The sequence below is a fragment of the Homalodisca vitripennis genome, chromosome 6 (genome assembly GCF_021130785.1).
Source record: "Homalodisca vitripennis isolate AUS2020 chromosome 6, UT_GWSS_2.1, whole genome shotgun sequence".
NCBI classification, from domain to species: Eukaryota; Metazoa; Arthropoda; class Insecta; order Hemiptera; family Cicadellidae; genus Homalodisca; species Homalodisca vitripennis.
In genome coordinates this window covers 97,273,597-97,300,907 of record NC_060212.1, presented here as the reverse complement: position 1 = coordinate 97,300,907, position 27,311 = coordinate 97,273,597, and the positions used below count along the sequence as shown (strand labels likewise).

General features: G+C 32.4%; 1 protein-coding gene across 2 annotated transcripts in view; it reads right to left on the bottom strand.

The window, feature by feature from the left end:
• The window catches only part of LOC124364599 (activating molecule in BECN1-regulated autophagy protein 1A-like), a 75,060-nt gene that overhangs the window by 46,873 nt on the left and 876 nt on the right, over window positions 1–27,311 (bottom strand). For both annotated transcript variants that reach the window (XM_046820191.1, XM_046820192.1), the window contains exons 2-8: window positions 19,902–20,095; window positions 16,995–17,053; window positions 15,229–15,412; window positions 12,536–12,708; window positions 7,099–7,327; window positions 4,793–5,624; window positions 3,199–3,317 (exon numbers count right to left, since the gene is read on the bottom strand). In XM_046820191.1, coding sequence (XP_046676147.1) covers window positions 3,199–3,317; window positions 4,793–5,624; window positions 7,099–7,327; window positions 12,536–12,708; window positions 15,229–15,412; window positions 16,995–17,053; window positions 19,902–20,087 — 1,782 coding nt within the window. In that variant the 5' untranslated portion in view covers window positions 20,088–20,095. The remainder of the gene's footprint in view (window positions 1–3,198; window positions 3,318–4,792; window positions 5,625–7,098; window positions 7,328–12,535; window positions 12,709–15,228; window positions 15,413–16,994; window positions 17,054–19,901; window positions 20,096–27,311) is intronic.

The window sequence follows — 27,311 nt, the reverse complement described above, 5'->3', positions numbered from 1 at the left end:
TTTAAAATAGAACTGACATCAAACTTGTGGAAAAAACATTGCTTTATTTATAAATATTTTTACCAGACAATACAAATCATGAAATATTGATCATGTAAGTACGATAAACTGTAATGGATATAACTAATTCTGTAACATTCCATTGTTCTATTACATGTATATATTTTTATTAAACTTTTGAGGAAAAGATTTTAGTATCTGAGAAAAAATAAACTAAAGTTAATTATTTAAACAACTTTAGACTAATTAAATACTAGATAATAAGAGAAGTGAACTAAACCTAGCACTTGCTACTTGCTACGTCTAAGGAATTGTTTTAGATTCTTCTTGCTTTTGAGTGAATAAAAAAATTTGAATTTGTTAAGGGCTACCAGTAGCTAGGTTTTTCTGGAAACCTAACAGTTTCTTACAAAACCTAGTGATTAAAGAATAATTTATTAGTTCTAAAGCTGTAAACTGCTAGGCTTTTGTTAAATTGGCTCCTGAGGATACGCAAGTGTAAGAATTGTTAAGATTTCAGTCTGAAATTATTGATATTTTTAACTACTGAGTTTTTTTAACAAAACTGTCACTCATGGCGGAGGACTTTCTCTAAGAAAACAAATAGATATTTTCTTACACTCTGAATCCGATCCTGATTATCAGTCTGGCATAGTTGAGGACGTCGATGATCACAGAACTAAGAATGCAAAACTGGGAGCTTTTACATGGATACAATTATTGAAAGCACTGATTTGTTTTGTTACTTTTTCCACCATTATTGGAAGAAATAAACTAAGCAGAAATGTTATGATGAAGAAATCTTTTGTTTGTCAAATGTGTGAACTAGACTGTACTCACGTACATATTGGAGAGCTTCATCTGCACGGGGATGGATATGTAAATAGAAAAGGGTGTACTACGATTAATATCAAGTGTAAATGTGAAACTCTTCAAAGATTTACTGTTTTAGTGTTAGTGCAGAGTGGCCGGGGAGACTGCATGATATATAAATTTGGTGCACAAGTCCAGTTGAGGACATCATGTTTTCATGGTAGAGCATGTCTACTTGGCGATTCTGGATATAGGATATCATCATGATTAAATCTCCCTTTCAAATTTGACATGAAAACTAATTGTTGAAAAGCATCACAGATGCTTGAGTTTTCCCAGATACATCTCAGCTAGGTTTCTACCTGGAATTGGTGTTTCTTTATTCACTCTTGATTTTTGCATGAGCTAGAATTAAAGGCTAGGTATTGTTCACTTCACCCAATATATCATAACTTAGCTATGATGGGAAGGGTTGATTCAATTTTTTCATTTTTATTATTTTCACTTCAGATGAACATAACTCCAGATTCCTGGAATCATGTCTATGACAGTATCATATTCCAGAAAGTGCACTAAGGGAAAAGTGAACTGGAGCTAACCTCAACATTCACAATATACCATATTATATTATTTGTCTCAACAAAATTTAAATAATAAAAACTTTAATTTACAGTATAAAAATTACTTATAAGTTTATTTTGTATTTCAATACCCCTCTCACTTCAAGCTCACCAAAAAGAGCATGACGACAGTAAATTTATTTTTTTAATGAAAAATTAATCTATTAACTAACTTCATGAAAAACTAGTGTGTGTGCTAATAATTTTAAAAGTTGGTTACCAGCTATATTTGCTTGCAAGTTAACCTCTATCCTAGCAAATGTTATACGTTTTGTAAAATAGAATTGTGATTCCACAATTTGAAGCTTTTTATACGTTTTCTCTGATACTTTCTTTATCAAAAATTTGTTGGGACAATTCCTATGCATTAATGCCAAGTAATTTTTTTTCAATTCCAGTTAGATTATTACATAACCTTTACTCTTGCCAAAGCTATGCCATGTTAACCTGTGGTTTGTTCACACCACTTTAAACTTCACTCTCAACTTAAATATTAATCAGCAATGTCTTGATTGAGAATGTATTAGTAAATTTAACTCAATTTTAAGTTGTGAGTCCTCTTATTATTAACAGCCTACATTAAAAATTTCTCCTGCTGAAGTTTGAAATCTTTTTCTGGATTAAAAAAGAAAACTAGTCAGCTTTTGGCCGTGTATCTGAGGCTCCGTTTTTAAAATGGGGCTTGAGTTTGAAACTGCATTATAAATACAAACTTGTCTCAAATCCATAAATTTTTCATTCCAAAAACTTAGATCTAAGTGTCTCTATGCATATTAACCCCTTGAAATTGGCTGTCGACCATGGTATTTTCGTGGAACACTCACACACCGACTAAAGGTCAACAAGATATTGTTGCTGATTTTTTTTTAATGCTTTTTCATACCTATTGCTGTTTGGCATTTGAGTTAATTGACACTTTGGACTTCTATTTGTGTTAAATGAATACTACTTTGATCTTTACTTATGATAAAAGAGGCAAAGAAAATTAAAAATAGAACACCATCTCAGAGAGATGTAGAGAATATGGTAGAAATAGGACAAAGAGATGTAGGTAACAGAGGTAAGCCTAGGGTACGAACTAGTAGGCTAAGAGGAAGAGCAAGACGTTATTAAAAATAGGTGTAGACCTGACCCAGGCCAAATAAACCTAATTACAACGTTGGTTAGATACGGTTTAGTACTATTTTATCTTTATCCATGCAATTTTGATCTATTACTTATGTATGAAATAAAAATTACTTTTCATGAATTTCACATTTTATATTTAAAAAATTATTACCTATAACCATAACCAAAAAATTTTAAATAAATGTATAGGCTCTTTTGGAATTATTGAGATTTCTTTGTAAAACCAAAAAATATTACAAAAAAAGTATTTAAAACATATGTTTTGTATAATATAAAAAAGCTGTAACAAAGCAGAAAATAAATACAACCTAGGAACAGTTGGTATGATTTTTAATGAGCAAGATCTGAAAGGGTTAATTGCTAAAAATACAGTTATATATTGTGCTTATTGTTTATAATTTATATTCAGTATAGATTTTCATATAAGAAATTCTATTTTGAATATAAATGATAAACTAATAGTATTAACATATATTAAGAATTAATTTGCATTGTCACTTAAATCTAAGTTTCTGGATTAAACTTTATTTCAGTGTTCCTTTGTAACACTTTAAAATTTTATCCCCATGTTAAAAATAGAACCTTACACGCCAGCCAACTAGCATGCCCTATAAATTCTAAAGTTCCTTGCACTCACGTGTGCATGAGAAGAGTAAGCGGAATTCCTATTCTCGTAAACACTCTGCAGCCGGTGGAACTGAGTACGCAGCTGAGACACCGCAGATGCTTCCGACGATCTGCGAGCTGATGAACCTTCTGAAATCACTCTATTTTAAACACTTTCCAAAGGAAATAAAACATAAAAAGATAACACGTTGTTTATTAACACATTCAAATCTCACGGTTGGAAACCATCTTATTCTTGGAAGAATTAAAAGATACAAGTATTAGACCCTTTTGAATAAACAAATTTCAGGTCCTTAGCTTTAAACTAGTCTTATTTAATTTATGTAACTTAGGATGAATATTATTGTTATTGCATTACTTAGTAAAAATAATTTATCTTGTGACACTATTTATCTGTATTTTATGTGTATTTACGAACAAAGATATTAAGATTGAAGGTAAAATCATATAATTATAAAGCAAATCATTGTTTTGTAAGGCAGAACAAAAGCTACCAGTAATTAAAAGTAATTCTAGAATGATTTAAAAGCACTCCTTTTAATCCTAATTATTGTACAGGTAAGGAAACATAGTTAAAGTAGTGGCCAACACGTCTAGTGTGATATACTAATGAATATTATAATATGTTATTAATTGAAAATCAGTTAAAGTTTTAACAGCTTAATACAGTAAAAACCATTAACATTAACAAATTTAGAGTAATAAAAGTTGTTAAATCTAATTACAATCATTATGATGCTTAGATCACATTTTCTTAATCTCTTAAGAACTTTTATAATCTTATTAGTTTTTACAATGTTGAGCGTTATCTTGAAACATGAAATAATAATACAATATTAATTTTTCTCTACATTTGAGACTACAACAAATATTGTGCCAAATCTAAGTGTTTATCTGTACCGGTATCTGAAATAAACTCATCAAGCATATACATACAGACAAACGACAGTAAACTAAGCATCTCTGAATCATGTTTATATTACATTTTTTGTTTGTCTTGACATGAACAAATTTCCAAAATATTGCCGGAGAGTTTGTTAACAGTCTATATAAAATTATGTTCTAAATTCGCCTGGTAAAACAAGAATTTTTTTTTTACTTTTAATTTTGTTTACCGTAGTATATTATAAATACTTTTATTAGACAAGCAAATAGGTACGAAGATTTTTTGAATTATGTTTAACATGTATGTATAATAATAACACATCCTTGACTTTAGTCTATTGCATAATTTGTAGTTGTGCCTGAAGACGATAAAAACTTTAATGTCAGTCATAATGAGCTACATGAATGAGTATTTTTACAATATTAGGAGGTTGCTCTATTTTGAAGTCTACATAAACTGACATACTTAATTCTGTTTTAACATACTGTACAAAGTCATGAATTTAAATATCTTAGCTTATAGACTGAAATTAAATATTTATGCCAAAGCGAATAGTAGTAAAAACTAGTTAGATTCATTGATACAAGTCAAATAATAATTATAGTTACAAAATCAATACATTAGAATCACCTTGAGAGAGAGTGCTGTCTATTTACAGTATAAAAAAAAACATGAAACATCCTTGTTCATGTAATAAAATAATTTAAAAACTGATTACCTGAATTCCTTGGATTTCTAGAGGCAGTATTGCTACCACTCAGTGGTACGTAGCGAATGTAAGATCCCGATTGTGGTTCGTCTTCACTCTGAGATTCCGGTTGGAAGCCTTGGAAACCCTCGGGTTCTTCATTTTCTGAATCGACTCCACTGTTGACTTCAGTACTAGTTCCATCTGAAGGGTTGCTTCTGGTACACCAGGACGACAGGTTTCTCAGCAGTTGGTGAACCGAGGAACCAGAACCTGCTGTTCTGGTGGGAGTTTCCGGGGGGTTTTGTGGCGTTTCACTCTGATTACTCTGGGTAACCGAGGAGTCAGAGCGGTTCAACCCGAAACCGATCGTTTCCGGAGAGAGAGACAACCTCGTCAGAGGCCTCGGCTGTGGGCTCTCAGTCGAGTGAGAAGCCTGCGGTGTAAACCTAGAAGGTGGTTCTGCACCCGTGTAAGTCGACGGGACCGAAGATGATCTCGACCGAAAATTAATAAATGAGGGAAGGAGTATATCGAATCTGGGATTTCTTCGTGGAGTGTCAGGTCTGCTGGTTTCGGGAGTGGGGCTATCGAGAGACGCGTCACTAGACGAAGGCAGCAAAGGCTGGGTGACATCTTCACTCTGACCGGGTTCAGGTGGACTCAGGAAGTTGGTAGAAGAGTGTGAGGCACTGGCCTCGTCAGTGCCTGAGGACAGACGTGGCCTTGCGGTCGGACAGAACGAGACTCTACGAGAGGACTCCTGGCCCCTCAGTCGAGACGAACGCGGCGCGCTCTGGGTTGTACTCTGACTGTCCGAGGACTCACCCTCAAATTCCATTGGGTCAGTGCCTCTATCCATCTAAAGTAAAAAGTTTGTAAGTGGTGAATTTGAACATTCCTTTTCACAAGTGAACAATAGACAACAGATTTTTATTTCTCAATCAATACATAGTGTACATAGAGAATTATCATAGATTTAATATAAAGTCATAAGTTCATCACTAAACATTTTTTTTAGATAACACATTTTAATCAGTTCTTAATATAAAGATTCGGTGAGAAGTTTAAAACATTGTCTTTATATAATCTATCATAATCTAAAACTAATATTACAATTTAAAATAATAAAAAACTCCTATTTTATATGAAAGGGTCATAAAACAATTCATTTACCGAATAGTATGCTTCATTAACAAAATATTTTTCATTTCCTTAAAAAAAAACCCTTTTGCTGGACACCAATTCTTTGTTGCATTTCAATATTTTATTTATTATTTTATAAATCATTTAATTTATGGATTTTTCAAATTTGGAAGAGCTATGTTGTTTTATCTGTATAAAATTGTCTGGCGTTATTATTATTGGCGTTTGTACCATGAGAAAATTATTTTTATATTTTATGTAGTAATTGCATAACTCATACAGGTATAAACTCGATAAAGTCATGATTTTAAACCCTGCAATAGCTTCATGCAAGGATCAGTACTTTAGTAAATATTAAATACTTAAGAGTTAAAAAATAACTTGTACAAATCATACAATGAGTATTATTTTCACCCATATGTAGATTTATTTTCTGGAAGTGGGGGATTGTATTCTGCTACTTAAAAGACAGGCACATGTAAGTTTTGAAGGTTTCAACAACATACATATTGGTTCTCATACTGACTAAATATCTGTATAGCTTTCTCAATCAGTATTTCACTATCCCAGTTACAAACTAGGATGTATATAATGTTACATATTTATTATTGTTGCTTAATAGTTCATTGTTATTTATTAATATTGTTGTTAAATGTTCAGAGATTTATTGCTTATATTCAACTATTCATAGAATGCTGTTTGTTGATGGGCGATATTTTATATATTTTATTTATTGTTATCCAGTTATATAATTTACTACACATTTATAATCTGGATAATGTATGTATTGTCCCCATAATGTTATATAAAATGCCAATATTTAAAAATCTGGATTTACAAAAGCACCACAGCCACACAAAGAGCAACATAAAATTGTTTGTAAAAGTATAAACTAAACTAAGCAAAGCAAACAATTCACAAAACTGTAATGGAATTTTGTATCATGCTTTTTTTTAAAGTTTCATTATGGACCTCACCGATAAGTCATGTTGACTTGGTGGGACCATGATTCTGTAAAATTACGTGTTAAAAATAAATAAATAAATTAAAAAAGAATAACTTTGTATTTATTTTAAAATTTACTAATACAAAATCTTTTTAGAAAGAAAATTCCTCTACTGTATGATTAAAGTGATCACAAAGTAAAACATTTGGAGAATTTACTAATGAATGATATGATGAGAACTCACGGTGAGCGTAGAACGAGCACGCGAAAGGTCACAGTATCGCTGCACCAGCTGCTCGTACTGCTCTACCATGTATCGATAGCAGATTGTGATCCGCCGCTCTGAGTCCAACTGACTGGTCTGTGGCGGGGGCTGGGGTGCCGCCACTCTGTCCCACTGAGAGGCAGGGCGGGTGGGTGCGTTCGCTACCCCTGTGATCAGTTTGTGTCCGAGTGCGTCAAACGCTACATACCTGCAAGTAGACCACACAGACCCAAAGTTAGTTTAGGATTGCATTACAATAAATACTATTGCATTAATTCTGGATTAAATATTTTGTTCCCCAAGATTTTATTATTTACATTTCTTAAGTTTGTTGAGATAAAGTCGTGTCTTGAACGATACACTCATAAGTCACCTTCCCGATCATATTCGTTCATATTGTGTATGCCAATGGCACTCACTGTTTTAATAAGAACCCAGAAGTCAACTAAACTTCTAGTAACCAACACATATACACCAGTAAATGAACCAAAAACTCAACACGCCATCTTTGGAAGAAACAAAGTAAGATTTACAATTCCACACGAGTCTTAAATCTCTTTTCCAACGAAACACAGTGGATTAGTGTTACATAGTAATCTTTCACGGGGAATATGTATTTCTGTTAGTGGCAGCTTCTAAGTTGTTTAATTAATAGATAAATGATTATTCACCTTAACAATCCTCATTTTAGTGTTTCGATTTAAATTACATCATCTTCAGTCACAGAGGTATAATCATTTATGTTAGTTTTCTATCACCTGTTTTGGGATCGTTGGTTGATTTAAAATATAAAAACATTGGTCATGTATGTAAAAGATACACTTAAAACATATTAATTCTAAAAATATCTACATTAAATAAAGGCTATGTGCTGTTTTGTGATGATCGACTATCATATTGACTTCAAACCATCAAAAAAAGTAGATGTTTTGCCTGTATCTTGTACTGTATCATCTAATCAACCAACGATCCCAAAACGGGTGATAGAAATGTAACTTGTCTTCCTATATGCCTCCGGGACTGAAGATGATTAATATTTAAATCAAAACCGATGTCACAACACCAAAATAATAGTGTATTTCATCAGCTCACATCTAACGGTTTGCTCTGAGAATATTACATCAGTACCATGGAAGCTAGCAAAATAGCTTGTCATTACTCTTCTAAAGCAGCATATCTTACGGAATTACAATTTGGGGTACATCCTGAGAAACAATCTCCGGTGAATCTTGATCCTATAGATAAGAGCAGGAAGAATTACGGCTAATCTTTCTCTACCACTGAAAAGATGTTCACAAAAACCTAAATATACTCACCATCACATCTCTCTACCTAAGTCACCATGTACACTGTTGGCACAAACCAGAAACAACCACCATGGACAAACAACTAGGAATGGACCTGATTTCAATCTCATAGGACTGCCAAGACTGCCAGCACACTATTTTCCATAAAACCATTGTATGCTGGAGAAGACAGTTCAAAGCTCTACTTTCCGCACTCAAGCAAATTGTTGGGAAGAAGCTCAAAGCAGAACTGAGTTGCTAGCTTGGGAAGAAAGCAATATACACCATCTACGAGTCCCTAGACCATGTGAATAATTGTCATCATAACTTATGTAAAAAACTAAGTAACTATACAATATCTTCTTTTCTTGTATTGTATTTTCACTCTTGTGAAAACATATGATAACTGTTCATGATTAAAGCTTTTTGTATTTCTATATTACATCATTATTAACCCTTTGCACGCCATAAGTGAGTTACTTCGCATGCATAAAAGTTCGTACAGCGCCCATAGCGAGTTATACCGCGAACTACATTTTACAACATTAGATAGTTTAATAGTTGTCGAATTTGCCGCTAGATGGCAGAGAAAGTCACTTTTGCTGCCTAGTGCCATTAGCCAACGTGCCATTTCATGAAGCGCCGCCATTTCGTGAAGTTGTATCTCTAGTGTTCCTGCTCACTGACAGTTTATGTTTTTACAGTTTTATTAGTTTATATTATGTTTAGTGCTTGTGAACTATTAAAACTATTAAAACTATTACTATAGTAATAACTATTATTTTTATTTTGACGTAACTTGTGAATATATTGCCATAATTATGGCTAATGCAGACGATCCGGACTTTGACGATTTCGTTCTTGGGGTTATGAACGCTTTTCAAGTGTAGTTGACGAAGTCGAGGATGTTGAGCAACAGGACATTATTTTGCATAATTTGAGTGAAAGTGAATCTGATTCTGAAGATGACAATCAAGCATCAATCTCAAATAGGCCTACAAGAAATCTTCCCTGGACTGAGGTAACTAATTATGATCCAGGTCCTAGCCATTCAATACCAATTTACAATGTAAATCATGGACCTAACTTGACTATTTCTTTTGATTCCGATTCAAAACCAATTGAATATTTTTATCTATTTTTCAACGACGAAATAATTGATTATATTGTATTTGAAACTAATCTAAATGCAAACAAAAAAATCAGCACAAATATTTCACCTAACTCAAGACTGAAAAGATGGAATGACATAACAGCATGTGATTTGAAAGCTTTCCTAGGCGTAATCATAAATATGGGCCTGATTCCAATGACCTCCATTGAAGAATACTTCAGTACTAAATGGGAATCACGTATAAAGTTTTTTAGTGATATCTTTTCCACAAACGAATTTCTCAACATTTTTTGGCAAATTCACTTTAATCACGATCGAGGTGGTGTCAAACCAATAGGCTTCCTCATACAACCTCTAATTGATCATATGAGCAAAATGTGTAAATTATTTTACACACCGAGTAGTGCAGTCGCTGTGGACAAGAGCACCATCTCGTTCAAAGGTACAGTAAGCTTACGGGTTTACAATCCTCAAAAACCAACCACCAAATTTGGAATGAAAGTATTTGTGTTATCTGATTGTTCAAATGCCTACATATATGATTTTATACCCTTATTTTGGAAAGTGGGAAATTATACTAAACTCGACTCTTCTAAAAACTACACAGATAGTAAAAACTCTTTGTGAGTCAGTAATTTTGAAAGATCCAGCTCATCCTGTAACTGGCTTACATGTTTATACCGACAGGTATTATACTAGCCCAGAACTAGCCAGGGAGCTACTAAAATCAAATTGTTTTCTCACAGGCACTGATATGCCAACTAGAGTAGGCATGCCTCCAAATCTAAAAACGAAATAAAAAAAATGAAAAAGGGTGATATTATATCACAGAGAAATAATAATATATTAGTTGTTTCTTGGCGAGACAAAAGAGTAGTTCACTTGCTGAGCACCAATAATAAAGGCAGCAAGACAGACATGATTGATGTACCCAGTAAGTGGCCGAACAAACCTCCAACAGCCAAACCAAATGTAGTTTTAGACTACACCAGGCATATGGGAGCAGTGGACCGGATTGACCACTTTATTTCATCCTACAATTTTTTGAGACGGTCACGAAAGTGGTACAGAAAAACATTTTTTTGGCTGTTGAAGGTAGGAATTGTAAATTCCTACATATTGTACAAAGATGTACAGAAACAAAACTTGAAGAAGCCGATGACACACGCACAATTTAGAAAAAGTTTAGTGAAGGACCTCGTTGCAAGCAAACTGGCGCAACCAATGAGCAGATGGGGCCGCCGCGGCCGACCCACTCAAGGTCAAGGAACACCACCCGCTGAACGTTTGAACAAGAAACCACATTTTATTCAGAAGAGACCAAAAGGAACAGCAAGATGTGTGGTTTGTCTCAAAAAGGGCTTGAGAAAAGAAACTGTATACTCGTGCAAGACATGTACAGACAATCCAGCGTTACACCCAGAAGTTTGTTTTGAGGCGTTTCATACTTTGGACGATTATTCGTAAAAAAAAACAGAAAACAGTTTGTAAGATGTCTTTTTACTGTTTTCCAAAATGTGGATTTATTTACTTATCACACATCATATCTACTTCATGTACCGGTATACGTTTGTAAAAATTATAGTTTTATCAAAATAACGTTTTCATTCATTTCATACCTACTGGTCCTTAAAATAGAAAAATATCTATATTTCGTTTTAAAAAATGCCCATAAAAGCATTTCATGGTTTTTTATTCTTTAAATCAATTAGGCCTACTTAAACAAATAAAAAAATGGCTTTACAGTTTTCAAAAAATTATAATATTCAGTAATTTGGTGCTAGGGCAAAACATAAACGTAATTACTTGGCGTGCAAAGGGTTAACTCTGTAATTTCTGATTGAGCAGGCTAATACAATCATCAATATCAAACTTTAAGAATTATTTCTAAATTTTAATTTTACACCAAGAGACTAAAATTTTTATTGCATCATTTTTTAAACTTTTTTTCTCATTTTCCACCAAAGAATATCAATACAAACGCCAAACTGATTAACTTCAAGAGCCTTACTCTATATTTTAAAAACACAATTTTGATTTAACATTTTTTGGTATTACATTTTACCAACTAATTATTTGAACAAACTTTCTACAATTGAACTTTTAATTTTATTTACATGCCATTAATAAAAAATTTGCTCTAATCCAATATATTATTGTTAATCACCAGCATGGACTATCACTACTGAAAACATCGCTGCTTTACCAAAATTTATAAAATAATATTTCTAATTCTCAAACTTTTATCAAAATTAAAAAAATTATTTTCTATATTATCAATTTATTCCAAAATGAATCACTACATATTTCAATTCATTAATTACTGTAACACAAATCAAGCATGAGCTATACATTTATTTATTTTCATAATTATCAAGTGGAATACTCTATATTATTTCTCAATGGCCAGATATCTACTTACAATAAATTTTAAGATTATAATACTATCATACAAAATAAATGAGCTCATTCAGAGTTATAATACTTGTATTTTATAGTATAGACAGTATGTTACATTAAATAAAATTTTTTCCTAATGAGCAATTCCTATTTTTTTGTGGAGTTGCCTGATGATGAAAATGTTGATTTCAAAAGGCCTTGTCCAAAAAATAAACCATACTGAAAAGTATTGTTTTATTAAAATTTAGTACTATTTTTTAACATTTTTTTTCCAATTTCTCCAAGAGTTTTCAATTCCCACTGTAAAAAAAAGTAAGAGAGTACCTACAAATCATCAAATAAAGAGTGGGTTCCAAAATGTGTAAAAAATGAGATACAAAAAAACCTTCTGAAATATTAAGTTAATTCAATGCCAAACCAAAGATAGCTACAGTTCAAAATTAGGTTATTACATATTTACATACCCGTTTGCAACACCTTGTATTCAAATAAAGTAGGAAATATATTCGAACTAAATTCGTTAAGACAATGGACACCTGAAATCAAGTTACGAAACAATCAAGGTCAAAATTCTACTTTAAACTTGCCCAAAACTGTGTAAAAGACACAAACCAACCTGACTTTCTCCTTCTCGTTGGAGGTGAAACACTTTGCAAACGGTTCAGGTTGACTCCAGTCCCAGAAGTGTAGTTCGTTGTACGATGCAATCACTAGCATCCTGTCAATCGGGTGGAACGCCAGGGAGGCTATCACCGTCTGACTCTCTGCCATCCAGATTTCACTACCTCCCTACAACACAGCCAATCACACTCTTGTCCATTAATGACGAAATTAAAACTTAAAAGACTGATGTAAAAATAAACAAATAAAAATAAATCTATCTTGTATCAACGGGTTCTGTTCTTGCAAAGATACATAATGTTGGCTGTGGGGTTCCATAGGGCTTGATTTTACGTCCAATTTTACCTATATATTATACATTAATAATTAACCAGTCTGTACAATTAGTAATGTACATTTTGTGATTTAGTAATGTACACATGTTGCAGAGTTTATTGCTCATGAACTGTTTGAAACAAACAACCTTTGTTCGCAATCAAGCATTGTATATTCTTACAAAATATTTCAGATTTTAACAATATCTTCACTTTTCTATTTCACAGCCTCCAAAGCAAACAGAGTTAAATCAAACAACCATTAAAAATCACTGCTTTGATCAAGTTACCTTTGTAAAACTGTTGGTATAGTCTTGGATAATAGACTGACTAACTTGCATTGCGGCGTCCACAAGTGGACTATCTTTGTAAAAGATTATGTGCAACTTGTTACGCACTTAGCCAACTGACTATCTATAGCAGAGATATCCTTTTGACTTTTTGCCATGGCTACTTTGAGCCTTTGTGCTATAGAGTATCTTTGGGAGGCTATCAAGCAAGAAAGACTTTGAGAGAGTATTCGGACTTCAAAAATGGGTTCTTAGAACTACTACTGGGCAGCTGGTCAAGATGTAGTTGTGTACTAATAGAAAAATTATTCAAAATCCTTTGTACGCTGTTAGTGGAATTTATCATGGTATCTCAGAACAATGAATTATATACATTTTGGTTCAGCTAAATTCCGTCATAGTGTAGAATGTATTTCTGTCGAGCTCCTGCTCCTCCCTCCCCCTATGCACAAAAAATCTTTGCGCAGGTCGCTTTCAAAGCGGCTCATCTATAGTTTGTTATATATCATTATTTGTTTTAGCACTATTCTTTAGTTTACTGATCAATTTGTTATTAAACCACATTTTCCGCCTTAAATCAATACCTGCAATTTGATGTTATGTAAGGAAAACAATGGCTCACACTATACATAACAGCTAATCAATTATACTAAATCCAGTAAGTAACATCAAGATTTAAAAAGAAACATAAAATATGGCATAATACTATAGTGCATACAAATATATTTGAAGGTTTAATTTTTAATTTGATTAGCAAAATAATGTTACACTTAACATAGAAAATATTATGTGCAAGTTTTATAATTTACCCATCCTTTATATAGAAAATTGCACTTTGTAAGTATTTTTAAATATAATAATGTTTATTACTCAATAAAAGTTCAAGTTCAAGTCAAAACAATCTTTATTTATCTAAGAATTTACATATATTATTACATTTCATATGCCTACATGGCACGTGCGAAATAAAAAACAAAAACAATTTTACACACATATATTTATATCAGAGTTCTTCAGCTGGCTGCGGTTTTACTTTCAGTCTGTAATATATAACTTGTGTACAAGACAAACATTTCACCTATATTCATATTATAATTACAGGACAGTAATATATCCATACCTCTATAAAGTACAGTAACAAACAAAATAACATATAAATAAATTACTAACAATAAATAAATAACTAAGTGATGTATATAATCCAACAAGACAATAAATAACTATAAAGACATTAATGTGACAATAAATAAATACGTTTATGATAGAAATTCTTAATAGCCAATAAAATAAATAATTAAATAAATATCCAACAAACATAAATATCTAATGACGAATACATATGCAACAACAATGCATGCCAACAAAATCCAAAAATCCAATAAATAGGTATTAACAAATATGCATCATATCCACTATCAGCTATCAATGTATAAACAGCAATTCAAGCAATAAATATATCTTTCTATATTGATGTCATCACATCAAACCCAAGTTAACTATATATTCCAAGGCCTTCATTTTAAATTTAGGTTTCCTCTCACATAATATGTTTTGCCACACTCCAATACGAAACGGTTAAACCATCTTATCCCTTGAGTAGCAAAACTGTCCACATCCAATTTATTTAAGATAATTAATTTGGAGTCTATAACCATTCTAGCAGATAATCTAGTGTTACGATTAAATTGTTGTAATTCATAATTTACTAAATGCTTTTTTTATATACATTATTGCACTCAATATATATATATAACTGAGAAAAAGTCAAAATGTTCTGCTGAAACAAGTGTGATACACTATAAAATTTTCTTATATGGTACACATTCCTCACAAATATGGAAATGAACATTTGTTACATTTTACTTTAATCAAATAAATGTCAAACATTGATATAAAAAATCACAATAAATTGAAACATATTTACACATTAACCAATACAAAATGTTCATACTATAATTTAAAAGTAGACTAATAGGACATGAAATCATTTGAGAGCAAAGGGTTGAAAACCAGAGCTCAGATAACCTTATCCCTAGATAAATGAAAAATATACTAATAGTTGAGGAATATCTGAGCAAACTTACGCTGAGGTCCCAGACCCGAACTTGGCCACCCAGGCACCCTGAAGCTAAGATGTGGTTAGACGAAGGGTGAAATGCTATGCACCAGGGTGTTCGAGGGTGTCCAGTCAATGTTTTAATATTTTTACCACTAGTTAAGTCCGTTACATACACATTGTGATTTCCGTGGGTAGATGCCACCTTTTTCCTAGAAAGAAAAAACATTAAATTGATATTTTACTCAATAACGCAAATATGAGAGAGTTCAAAGTGTATAGATTCCTTTTGGAGTTTAACATTGAGAAATACATATTTAAATAAGCGTCCATTTGATTGCTCCAAACCTTAAATACAATAACCTACATTTAGGAAAACAAGGTGACCATTTTGAACTTTTACTAAGGCATCATAAGTGTTAATAAACTCACATACTAGAAATGTTATTGACATGAAACTGAATCACACTATTTAATTATATAAAATGTGTCAATCATTAAAATAAACAATAACATTTTCAAATGATTGTGGTATTTCAAACAGAATTACATCAATTACTTAAAGTGTGATTTTACCTGTAAATAATTAGTTTATTTTCTATGAAATTGTATTAATTAAATTTAATTACTATTTTAAGTGCCAAGAGCCAATGTGATCGGTCCATGGATTTTTTCGAAAAGTACAGAGGGCCGACTAGATTGGCTTTTTGAATATTTATTATTTTGTTATTAAATGTTGACATATTATGGCATTCTACTTAGTCTCATTTTATACATAATTAAATTAAATAAATATAGATTATATATCTTGGTTTGATTTGTTACATCTGTTAAAAGTTATCTGCAAATATAAGAGACAACTTTTATGTGACTGCAGATTTTCAATATTTTGCATCCATATTTTATAAGAAGTCATAATCTTTATTACAGATACTTTCATTTTCATACTTGGTAAATTATACTTGTTCCTACTTACACAGGGAACAAAAGGAGTTGCAAAAAATGTATTAAGATTAAAAAAATACAGTTTCTCTTGACCAAAACGTACAAGAATTAAAAAAGTTAAAAATTTAATGTATAGTTTTTAGTTTAAAAATTTCAACATATTTTACCACCAAAATTAATATTATAAGTAAAACCCTACTTTTCCCCTAACACAATAAAACAAAAATTACCCCATTAGTTAATTTTTTAAAAAGTTGTGAATTATTTTGTGGAATAATACACAAACACCAAACATAAAAAAATCAAACTCAGTTATAAAAAATTCTAAACTCAGATATTAAGATACTTACTTTTTTAAATTCTGTATGTTTGTTCCTATGTACAAAAGAAACAATATAAAATATGCATAAAAAAAATTAAAATCATAAAATTATAATTGTTGTACTCCAAGTTTTAGAAAATTAAATTTTTATTTTCATTATTTTTTTGTTTAAAATTTTTTATATGTTTTATCATTCAAATAAATATATCAAGTTATAGCCTACTTTCTCCTCTATATAATAAATGTAAAATCATCTCATTATGTGAGTGTTTTTTTAAGTTATGAAGTATTTGTATGAACATTAAACAAACACCAAAAAGAGTGTTTGGCACTCGATGTATATTAATTATTTAAATAATTGCCTAATAACATTTTTTCCTCAATCACATTTTTTAAGGCTGTCGTTTGTTGGTCCTCAAACTGTTAAATAAATGTTAAGACATAAAGAAAGTATAATCTTACATAGATATTATCTAACAAAGAATTATTTGATCAAAATTGAGGTGTTACAGGTAAATTAAACTCACCCATCAGGACTGAAAACCATGAGAAATGTTGATCTCGAGACATCTGGTAGTTGACAACGCTGTAAACACATAAGATATGTTACAGAATAAAATTTACAACCTTACTTCCAAGCAAGGTTTAAGTTATATTTCTGGATTAATAATGCAATGTTATAATATATACATAGAATAATAGCTACATTATATAATTAATAACACCAACTCTGAGAGTAACACTGAATTCAAAATTAGGTACAAGAAACTTAAAACAGTGTATAAGAATGAAATTCGAAAGGCCAAACTTAATTATAATAATGGTGTAATTGACAAAGCTGTAAATAAGAGTAGAGCTGCTTGGGGTTTAATAAATCAAACTGCCAGACCTAATAGTAAATCAGTGAGTTCTTCTGTGACACTGGAACCCAATAGTGTTAATGATTATTTTGTTTGTTCAGTTGAAGATACATGTAATAATATCCCCACTCGTGATAATACATTTTCTTTTTATCTTAACAGGTATTCCAACTTGACCCTTCCATATGTTGATTTTAATTTTATGGAATTTAAAGTCGAAGATGTCTATGCAGCTATAATTAGTTTAAATAACAGTACATGCTTAGACTGTTTTGGTGTAAATGCTCCAATCTTGAAATTATGTGCCTATATTTGTGAAGTATTAACTTACCTATTTAATGGATGTATTAAGTCTGGCATTTTTCCTGATGTATTGAAAGTTAATAAAGTTATTCCTGTACATAAGAAGGGGCCTAGAGATCAAATCTGTAACTATAGACCAATTTTGATAATTCCAGTTGTGTCAAAGGTTTTGGAACGCCTAGTTCACAAGCAGGTAGTTTATTATCTGGAAACTAATGGGTTAATTAGTAACTGTCAGTTTGGGTTTCGGGCCAAACGGAGCACTACTGATGCAGTTCAGTCTTTTGTAAATGACTGTTTTGAGGGTTTGGAACTGAAAAATGCTGTTAATTTTAGATCGTATGACCTTTCCAAGGCCTTTGACACGGTCGACCATAGGATCCTAATGAGTAAGTTGAGCTACTATGGTTTCAGTCAACTTGCTGTAAATTTTTTCAAGTTATATCTCTCCAATAGGAGTCAATATGTTTACTTAAATGGTTCTATTTCTGAAACTCGCCCTGTTAATTATGGAGTTCCACAAGGCTCCATTTTAGGTCCAACTCTATTTATTGCATATATAAATGACTTGCCTTCTAATCTGGGCGAGAGCGGTGTAAGCACTTATTTATTTGCTGATGACCTGGGGCTTACAAGTCAGCTCTAAATCAGACGTTGAATGTAAAAGTATTGTTGGTTCTAAGACTTCAATTATAAATGATTGGTGTGCAGCTAACAAGTTATGTGTTAATAACAAAAAAATTCAGGATTTACAAATAACACTAGCTCATAGGCCCAATGAAAATGATTTCGGTCTCAAGTTTTTTGGAGTACACATCCAGTCTAATCTTAAATGGCAAGCTCACATAGATTATGCTGCTTCAAAGATTGCTCGGGGCATTTTCTTAATTAGATCTCTAAAGGGTGTTATTTCCTCAGACCTTCAGCTGCATATATACTATGCTTATGTCCACAGTTGTCTAACCTATGGGATTGTTTTGTGGGGTTACTCACAAGCTGCAAGCAAGCTATTTATTCTACAAAAAAGAGCTGTAAGGCTGCTATGTAATGCAGGAAACCGTGAACACTGTAAACCTCTTTTTATAAAACTTAATATTTTAACACTGCCTTCTATTTACATATTATATGTGCTCCTGTATGTAAAAGATAATTTTAACTACCTCTCTAACCATAGTAATATCCATAGTTACTATACACGTAATAGAAATAACCTAGTAATAACTAAATGTAATTTTTCAAGCACCCAATCCAGTTTTAAATATCAAGGAATTAAGCTGTACAATGCATTGCCTTCAGATATAAAATAATTAAGTAGAACTAATTTTAAGAACTGTGTAAAAAAAAATTGTTACTCAAATCTTGCCTGTACAGTATCAATGATTTTTATACTGTATTAAGAGAAAATTTGGAATAGACTATTTTAGCCTAATTATTTGACGTTGTTATATGTATGTACATTACATCTTGACAATAAATCATTTGATTTGAATAAGCAGTTCCTCTCTTTAAAATGAGATCTTTTCTATCAAACAAAAGATGTTATATATACTGACATATTTTGGTATTCTCACAGTAGTAAGGGGTAAGAACCACATTAATTTGCAATTGTTTTGTAGCCACAAATTAAGTTATTTTTACAGCAAACCTTTTTTGGGCCATTACTCATATTCTCTAATACAAAAATGAAAAATGCATATGAAAATTCATCAGAAGAATGTTTAGAAAACAAAATAATATTTGCCTCAGAAATCGATTTACACAACCTTTTACCCAGGATTAGTCTATATTTTAGTAATATAAATGAGAAAATACAAAAATTTATTAATAGCCACGTGGTCAAAGAAAAAATACGTAATAAAAAAATTAGTAATCAAACAGGCTTACATTCAATCATATGTTTACATTGTTCAGTAAGTTAACAACGTATGTGACAAAGTTATATGTGGGATAAGTTAGTTTAATAAAATCCTTGAATCTTTTAGTTTAACCTGCAATTTTGACCTTTTAGAAATGAAAAACAAAATGTTGCTCGTTTATCTGGTATTCTATGTACAGTTGAGATTAGAAATTAATGGATTTTACCTCAGTAAAAATCTCACTGTTCCAGACCAGATCAGTCTCCTGATACACTAATACTTAAACTATTTGTGCAACACTTTTTTAAATTTAGTAGAAGGATGTGGCCTTAACTTTTAGAAATAAGAGGGTTTTTTGAGTGTAGTTCGGTCAACCTGATACAAATCTACAAGTGACAAGAAACACATTACTTACAAACTCCTCATGCGAACGCATGACCATCTTGTCCTCGGCAGCCCACTGCAGCTCTTTGGGCACTGTGTTTGTCTTGTTCTTGAAGCCGGTCTCCCGTAGTTGAAAACATCGTGGCACACTGCGGTTTACAGGGGGGTTCTCGGGTTCAGGAGGGGGCTTTGAGAAATCAAGCCCCTTATCCTCCATTATTTGCCCTGTAATAGGCACTGGATTATATTTAATGTATAATTGTATTGTATATAATTGTATAAATGTATAATGTATTTCACAGTTTAGAGGCTGACTAAATAATTGAGCTAACTGTGACAAAGACACAAGACAAGATCAGATATTGTGGCAAAGTTTCAAGTTTAAAAAAATAATAAGTTAAAGTGAATTCATAAGATGTCAAAAAAAGTTGTCAAGGGCAGTCAACAAAATGTTTGGGTTTAATTCTTGATCAACACTTAACTTGGGATTTGCATGTTGATCAAGTTGTTCAAAAAATTACCTCAGGTTTATTTGTAATTTACAGAATGTCAAAAATTTGCTCAATATATTAATACTTTAAGACTCCTTTATTTTGCTTATGTAGACTCTGCAATTGCGTTTGGCTTATGCATTTATGGAGCTACATCAAAATTCAATTTAAATATGATACTAATACCATAATGTGTATTATTTTGGACCTTGATTGGAATGATACACTCAAAAATAAATGTTCTAATTTGGGTATCATGACAGTTTATAGTCATTACATGTACCAAGCTATTCTCTGCACTAATCAATTAATAAAAGCTAAAAAACTACGTTTATTAAGAAGCAATCACTGTAACAATACTAGACAAAAGGGCAATATAGCAACTGAATCCCCATAAATTGGAATTTTTTTTCAAGAAAACTTACATGGGTGCAAAAGATTTAAACGATCTTCCTACATATATAAAAAATGAAGTGTTTAAAAAAATTTTAATATTATCTAAAAAATTACTTTAATAACAAAACCTTATATAATTTTGATGAGTTTCAAGCATGCCTTTGTGTTGTTTTGAGTTTTTAAGTATTGTAAAATAGGGTTCTATTGAATTTGTTTTTGCTGCATTGTTTGGGGTAAGAGCATATTAGTCAATACACAATTATAGTATAATCCTTAGTCAAAATTTATCAGTTATTTTATTTTAATTGCTTGACACCATTCATGAACTTTTTATGTACTAACATGAATAAAAATATTTCAATTTAAGAATAACATCTACAACTACAACATTCTCCTCCAACTCAACTCTCAAATGCCATCAAAGATCTTCACAATTTAGAGCCTAATAAGGAATAAAGATTAATTTACTGTACAACTATTATGTAGCTTATGTATTGTCAGCTTTTGACTATCATGCATTAGATACAATTTCCATCAAAAATAAACACACCTAGTGGTAATATATTAATAAGCCTTGAATTTTACACCACGTTGGTTGGAGCATACAGGATTACCCATAATTCCCAACCAGCACATTGTAAGATTTGTTGTATAGTATTTCAAATCTCTTGCATTTTTATCCATCAGTATAATAGTGTCAGTTTAGAGTCTATTGTTGTTTTAATAATATTAAGTGATTAAAACAAACAGAATTGTTAATGACCTTATTTTTATATAGAGTCAAATTCCAAGTATTTCCTTACATTTTAAACTTGTGTGTATTTATACCGGTACCAGTCCTAGGCTTCTGGAAACGCTAGTGGATGCTCCTAAATGTGACAAGTGATCACATGAACAAAGTGATCATATGAACATGTTTACCTCAACCCGACTTTTCTTAAGTGAAAGAGCTTCCAAGCAGCAGTTCCTACTGAGCTGATGTCAGTACCTATCCTCAAAAACATCTTATTGGTCTACAGGTTACTTAGAGTAGACTATGAGCCATATTATCAGAATAAATTAGAACAAAATAATTAAATTATAACACTTAGACAACAAAACAATACAAATGAAAAGAAGGACAAATTTGTAGACTTTCCGGTATGATCAGTAGATAAGACTGCAGATAGAGGGTCAGGAATAATGTACATTACACAGTGCCTAACATGTTACTACAAATCCTTATAAAATGAAGGTTTTCAACATTTACAGAAATCTATCACAAAAATTGTTCCGAACAAATTCTACATATAGCTGTGTTGTACATCATATGATCTATGTTGTGGTGAGTCACTTGTTATAGTTATCACCCTCAAGGACTCTTCATATTACTAACAATACTGCCACTGTACTCCCACATTACTTTTAGCAGTCATTACAGAACATGCTTACAAGGTAAATGTCCCTTGAATACTAAAGAATTGTTTTATTTGTATCAGGTCAATTATTTTAGATTATTTTAAGATTTTTTCCAAACAGTACTGCAACAATAAAAAGAAAATATTCAAATTACAGATTTAAAAATCTAAGAAGAATTAATTTTCTACAACATAGAAAAAATTAAAGTATGCTACAGCACATCCAAACTTAAATATGTACAAGACATGACAACAAAAACCTGAAAAATAAAATGTATAACCAACACTCATATTTATGAATATATATTTTGCTTTTTTTAATAAAATGAAAGTAAGCTAAATACATTGCTAAATAAATATAGATAGAACAATTGACCCGAGTCTGCTCCTTATACTTGACTTATCTGACTGAGGACCCCAGGACTGTCAACTGTTTAGTCATCTTTAATCAAGTAATCTAATCAAGTGGTCAAAGAGATAAAGCAGTTCTGTTTATCAACAGCCAGTATGTTTAGAATCTTGTCAGTTTGTTTAGAAACAAGGGATTGTCATTTACTCCTCAGTCTTCTCCAAGTGGATATTGACAAGTATAAATAATAATTGGTACTTTGGGATTATACCGACCACACCCAGACATGACCACACCCAGACATGAATCGTTATTTGACATTTTGCTTCTACTGATTACTAGATTAGCGTAGAACAATATTTCGTCAATATAAAACAGGAATTGTCTTATCGCAAACCCCTCCCCATCCTCAGACAGAGGTCAAAGTCGAGCGGTCTAGTAGATAACGTGATTGCAGAGTCTCGCCGCCCGTTCAGCTGGTTCGTCGCTTTGTTGTACTTCCGTGTTTTACCTCTACATTTCTCCAAACACAAAAATTCAACAAAAACAAACATTTACCAAACTAAAACTAAACTCTTTATTGAAAAAACACTCAACACTTGTTTTTATTCTTGATCACATTCCGCCACCCAAAATGCGAGTGCCTCCGGCCATCAGCGCGGGCTTCGGCAGCCCCGCGCTGATGTCAAGGAAAGAAAAACATCCCTCGAGATAGTACCTATCAGTAAAATATCAAATTCTAGAGGGGCTGATCAGAAATATAAATTGAATTGTAATGGAAAGGCAATTATGTACAGTGCAAATCATGTGATGCCGCGCGGCCTGCCGTAATCGGGATTCTCGAGAAAGATAAGATAACAGTGACAAAAATACCGATCACAATACCTGGAAATGCTTGTAAGTTTGTAATTTTGCAATTAAAGAGTTGTTTTTTCGTTCTATCATGTCTATTTCTATAAATTTATATTTTTGTGTTCTTCATACTGGTGTGGTCGGTATAATCCCAAAGTACCTAATAATTCATTTTGTAATATTTATATTACATCCATTATGTGATATTTTGGCTGTTTATAAACTACTAGTGACCCGGGTCCGGCTTCGCACGGGTCCAATACATTGTGAAGGAAACAGGATTTTTCCGGACATTTGCCATCGTTCAGTGATACAAAAGAATCAGTAACACAAGTGGCAAATGTCTGGAAAAATCCTATTTCCTTCACAATCCTTCCACCGTCAAAAACAAACTTCAAACAAACAATCCAATACATTCTTTTTATATTTCTATATTCAATCATAAACAATCATAGTTTTTTATCATCAAGATTCTGATATTGATCAGAATCTTCATTATAAAACTTTAAAATAATATAACATAGGCTACTATTCTACTAATGACAACTAATCACTTTACTAATCAAATTATATTGTGAAAATAGATCAATTTATAGTCATTTATCTGACATTAAACTATTATTTCTACCATGATACTAGCCTACTAGTAACATATTTATGATAATCTAATCTAAACACACCTATATTAGCGTAATGACAAGTAGTAGATAGGGACAGTGTAGGATCCGGATAATGCGAAAGTACCAAGTGCCACTATTTTAGATACAGTCCCGCATGTCTGAATATGAGACATTACATTTATGTTTTTCAACCGATATGTAAAGAATTCATCTGAAAGCTCTCTGGATATTACCAAATTTCAGTTAGTTTGCAATCTGAGGAGTAAGTACACACTGATACTGATCAGGAGTCTCCACAGTCACCTCAACAATGCAAGCATTTTTTAGCTTTCAAAAACATTTGTTTTGGCCTTAAGACAATACATTATGCAATAATACAATCATGGGTAAATCTTAAGATCAGCAACTACCGCTCCAATCGCCGTAATTTTTTGCATACTAACACAGGTTAACGTAATTTCACCGAAAAAAATAGTCCCGATTATCGCTAACATATAAAAACCAGTTTTTCGGCAGTACAATGTTGGCAATACAAAACACATAAATAACAAGATTTTCGACTATCAAACTAAAAACAATGGCCGACCATGGTCGTTTTGATGAGTTGACAGTAGTCACATGACAAACAAGAAAGTTTCCGATTGGCCAGGCGGATCACGTGACCTATAGGACGGCTTCGATTGACCGCCAGACGTAAACAAACAAACCCACACGGACAAGGAATAATTAGTGAAGTTATTGACATGGCGTGCGATGATTCTTGTCACACGCTAAAAACACCTTAGCTTGCCTATTCAAAACTCAGATCACGCGATGCTTGCCCGCTGCACAGCGCTTTGCGCTGCTTGCTCTTTTAGAAAAAAATTAACTCGAGCTTGCAAAGTCCAAGCCCAGATCACGCCATGACTGCTTACACACACAAAACTCAGACAGAACTAACGCAGGTTTCATTACAGGCAAAAGATAAGCAGCGCGCGTTTATCACTGATAAGATAAGACGAGTTTATACTAGAAGTAGTACCTGAACTACTGCCCTACGAACTAATAAGACCAAAAAAAACGAATAAATGCACTGTCAGTCAAGTTTTTTAATTTCATTTTTTCAAATTTTTTTTGGGGGGAGAGTAAACAGATACGGCGATAATCGGGACTATTTTTTTTTTTCGGTGAAATTACGTTAACTTGTGTTAGAATGCAAAAAATTACGGCGATCGGAGCGGTAGTCGCTGATCTTAAGATTTACCTCATGACACATTTTATTTCGACATTTATTTCGATACCTAACTACACCTAGCAGCTATTAAGTAAATAAAGACAAGGAAGGCTGTGGATCAGATGTAGTCTAACCAAGTAACGATGATCTGACACTGACAATGAACTATCGTATATTCAACCAACCATCTACTACAGACAATCTAACTGGTGGCAATATTTTGTTTAGTTGAAGTTTCAAAAAGACCACAGTTAAAAAACAACCCTATTTTTTCTTTGTTTTGATCAATGTATTCTTACTACCAGTCGAGAAAATGTGTGAGCAGCAACCAATCATAAACCAAACTGAAACGATCGTTCAACCAACTTTAATCGTCTGACAGAATGTTAAGTGTATGGGGGAGCCAGTTTCTATTAAACTATTGGGGACAACTTTGTATTAACCAGCGTCAACTCATGTGGGGTTAGTGAACAAATTATCGATCACACCATACAGATTGTCACAATCAAGCATTATCGACACACTCTGAAACGATTCGGTACCATCATCACACGCACATCATCTATCTTCAACTATCATTATGTGGATAACATGGCTTGAAATACAACATAGGGGATTAATTATCTCCTGATTTAAAAAGCCGTCAAATTATTTAATTTAATTATTTCTTGGATTCATAAATTATTTGATTGGTAAATATTAAGATCAGCGACTACCGCTCCAATCGCCGTAAGGTTTTTCGTACTAACACAGGTTAACGTAATTTCACCGAAAAAAATAGTCCCGATTATCGCTAACATATAAAAACCAGTTTTACGGCAGTACAATGTTGGCAATACAAAACACATAAATAACAAGATTATCGACTATCAAACTAAAAACAATGGCCGACTATGGACGTTTTGATGAATTGACAGTAGCCACGTGACAAACAGGAAGGTTTCAGATTGGCCGGACGGGTCACGTGACCTATAGGACGGCTTCGATTGACCGCCAGACATACACAAACGAACCCACATGGACAAGGAATAATTAGTGAAGTTATTGACATGGCTTGCGATGGTTCTTGTCACACGCTAAAAAGACCCTAGCTTGCCTATTCAAAATTCAGATCACGCGATGCTTGCCCGCTGCGCAGCGCTTCGCGCTGCTTGCTCTTTTAGAAAAAAAATTAACTCGAGCTTGCAAAGTCCAAGCCCAGATCACGCATAACTGCTTACACACACAACACTCAGACAGAACTAACGCAGGTTTCATTACAGGCAAAAGATAAGCGACGCGCGTTTATTACTGATAAGATAAGACGAGTTTATACTAGAATTAGTACATGGACTACTACCCTACGAACTAATAACACCAAAAAAAAACGAATAAATGCATTGTCAGTCAGGTTTTTTCAAATTTTATTTTATCCAAAATTTTTTTTGGGGGGGGAGTAAACGGCTACGGCGATAATCGGGACTACTTTTTTCGCTGAAATTACGTGCCCTACGAACTAATAACACCAAAAAAACGAATAAATGCACTGTCAGTCAGGTTTTTTTAATTTTATTTTTTCCAAAAATTTTTTTTGGGGGGGGGAGTAAACGGCTACGGCGATAATCGGGACTATTTTTTTCGGTGAAATTACGTTAACCTGTGTTAGAATGCAAAAAATTACGGCGATCGGAGCGGTAGTCGCTGAGCTTAAGATTTACCCTAATATTTCCCCGGTTCTACTATGACATTCCCGGTTTGTTACTGTACAGGTTTTCCCAGGAGGATTAAATTTCCAATTATGCCCAATTTCCCGGGTCTGGTAGCCATCCTAAATTAGGACATTTTATTGTTTTCTAATGTTAACTGTCTTGATATTTAGACTAAATTTTTACTTTTAAATTATATACTCCTTGTTTACAACTAATAGTCTTCACTTGATTTAATTAATTGTTCAGATTAATTAATCAGTATAGGTTTAATATATTAATGATTATAACTAAGCAATACCATTTGTCAACATTGATATAAAAACCAGGTCTGCTTGTCATACTTTGCCCTACTAATGTCCCATAAACATGAATGACACACACTAAATAAAATAAAATATCATAACTGCAACAAAAATTTAGGCTAGACTATTACAT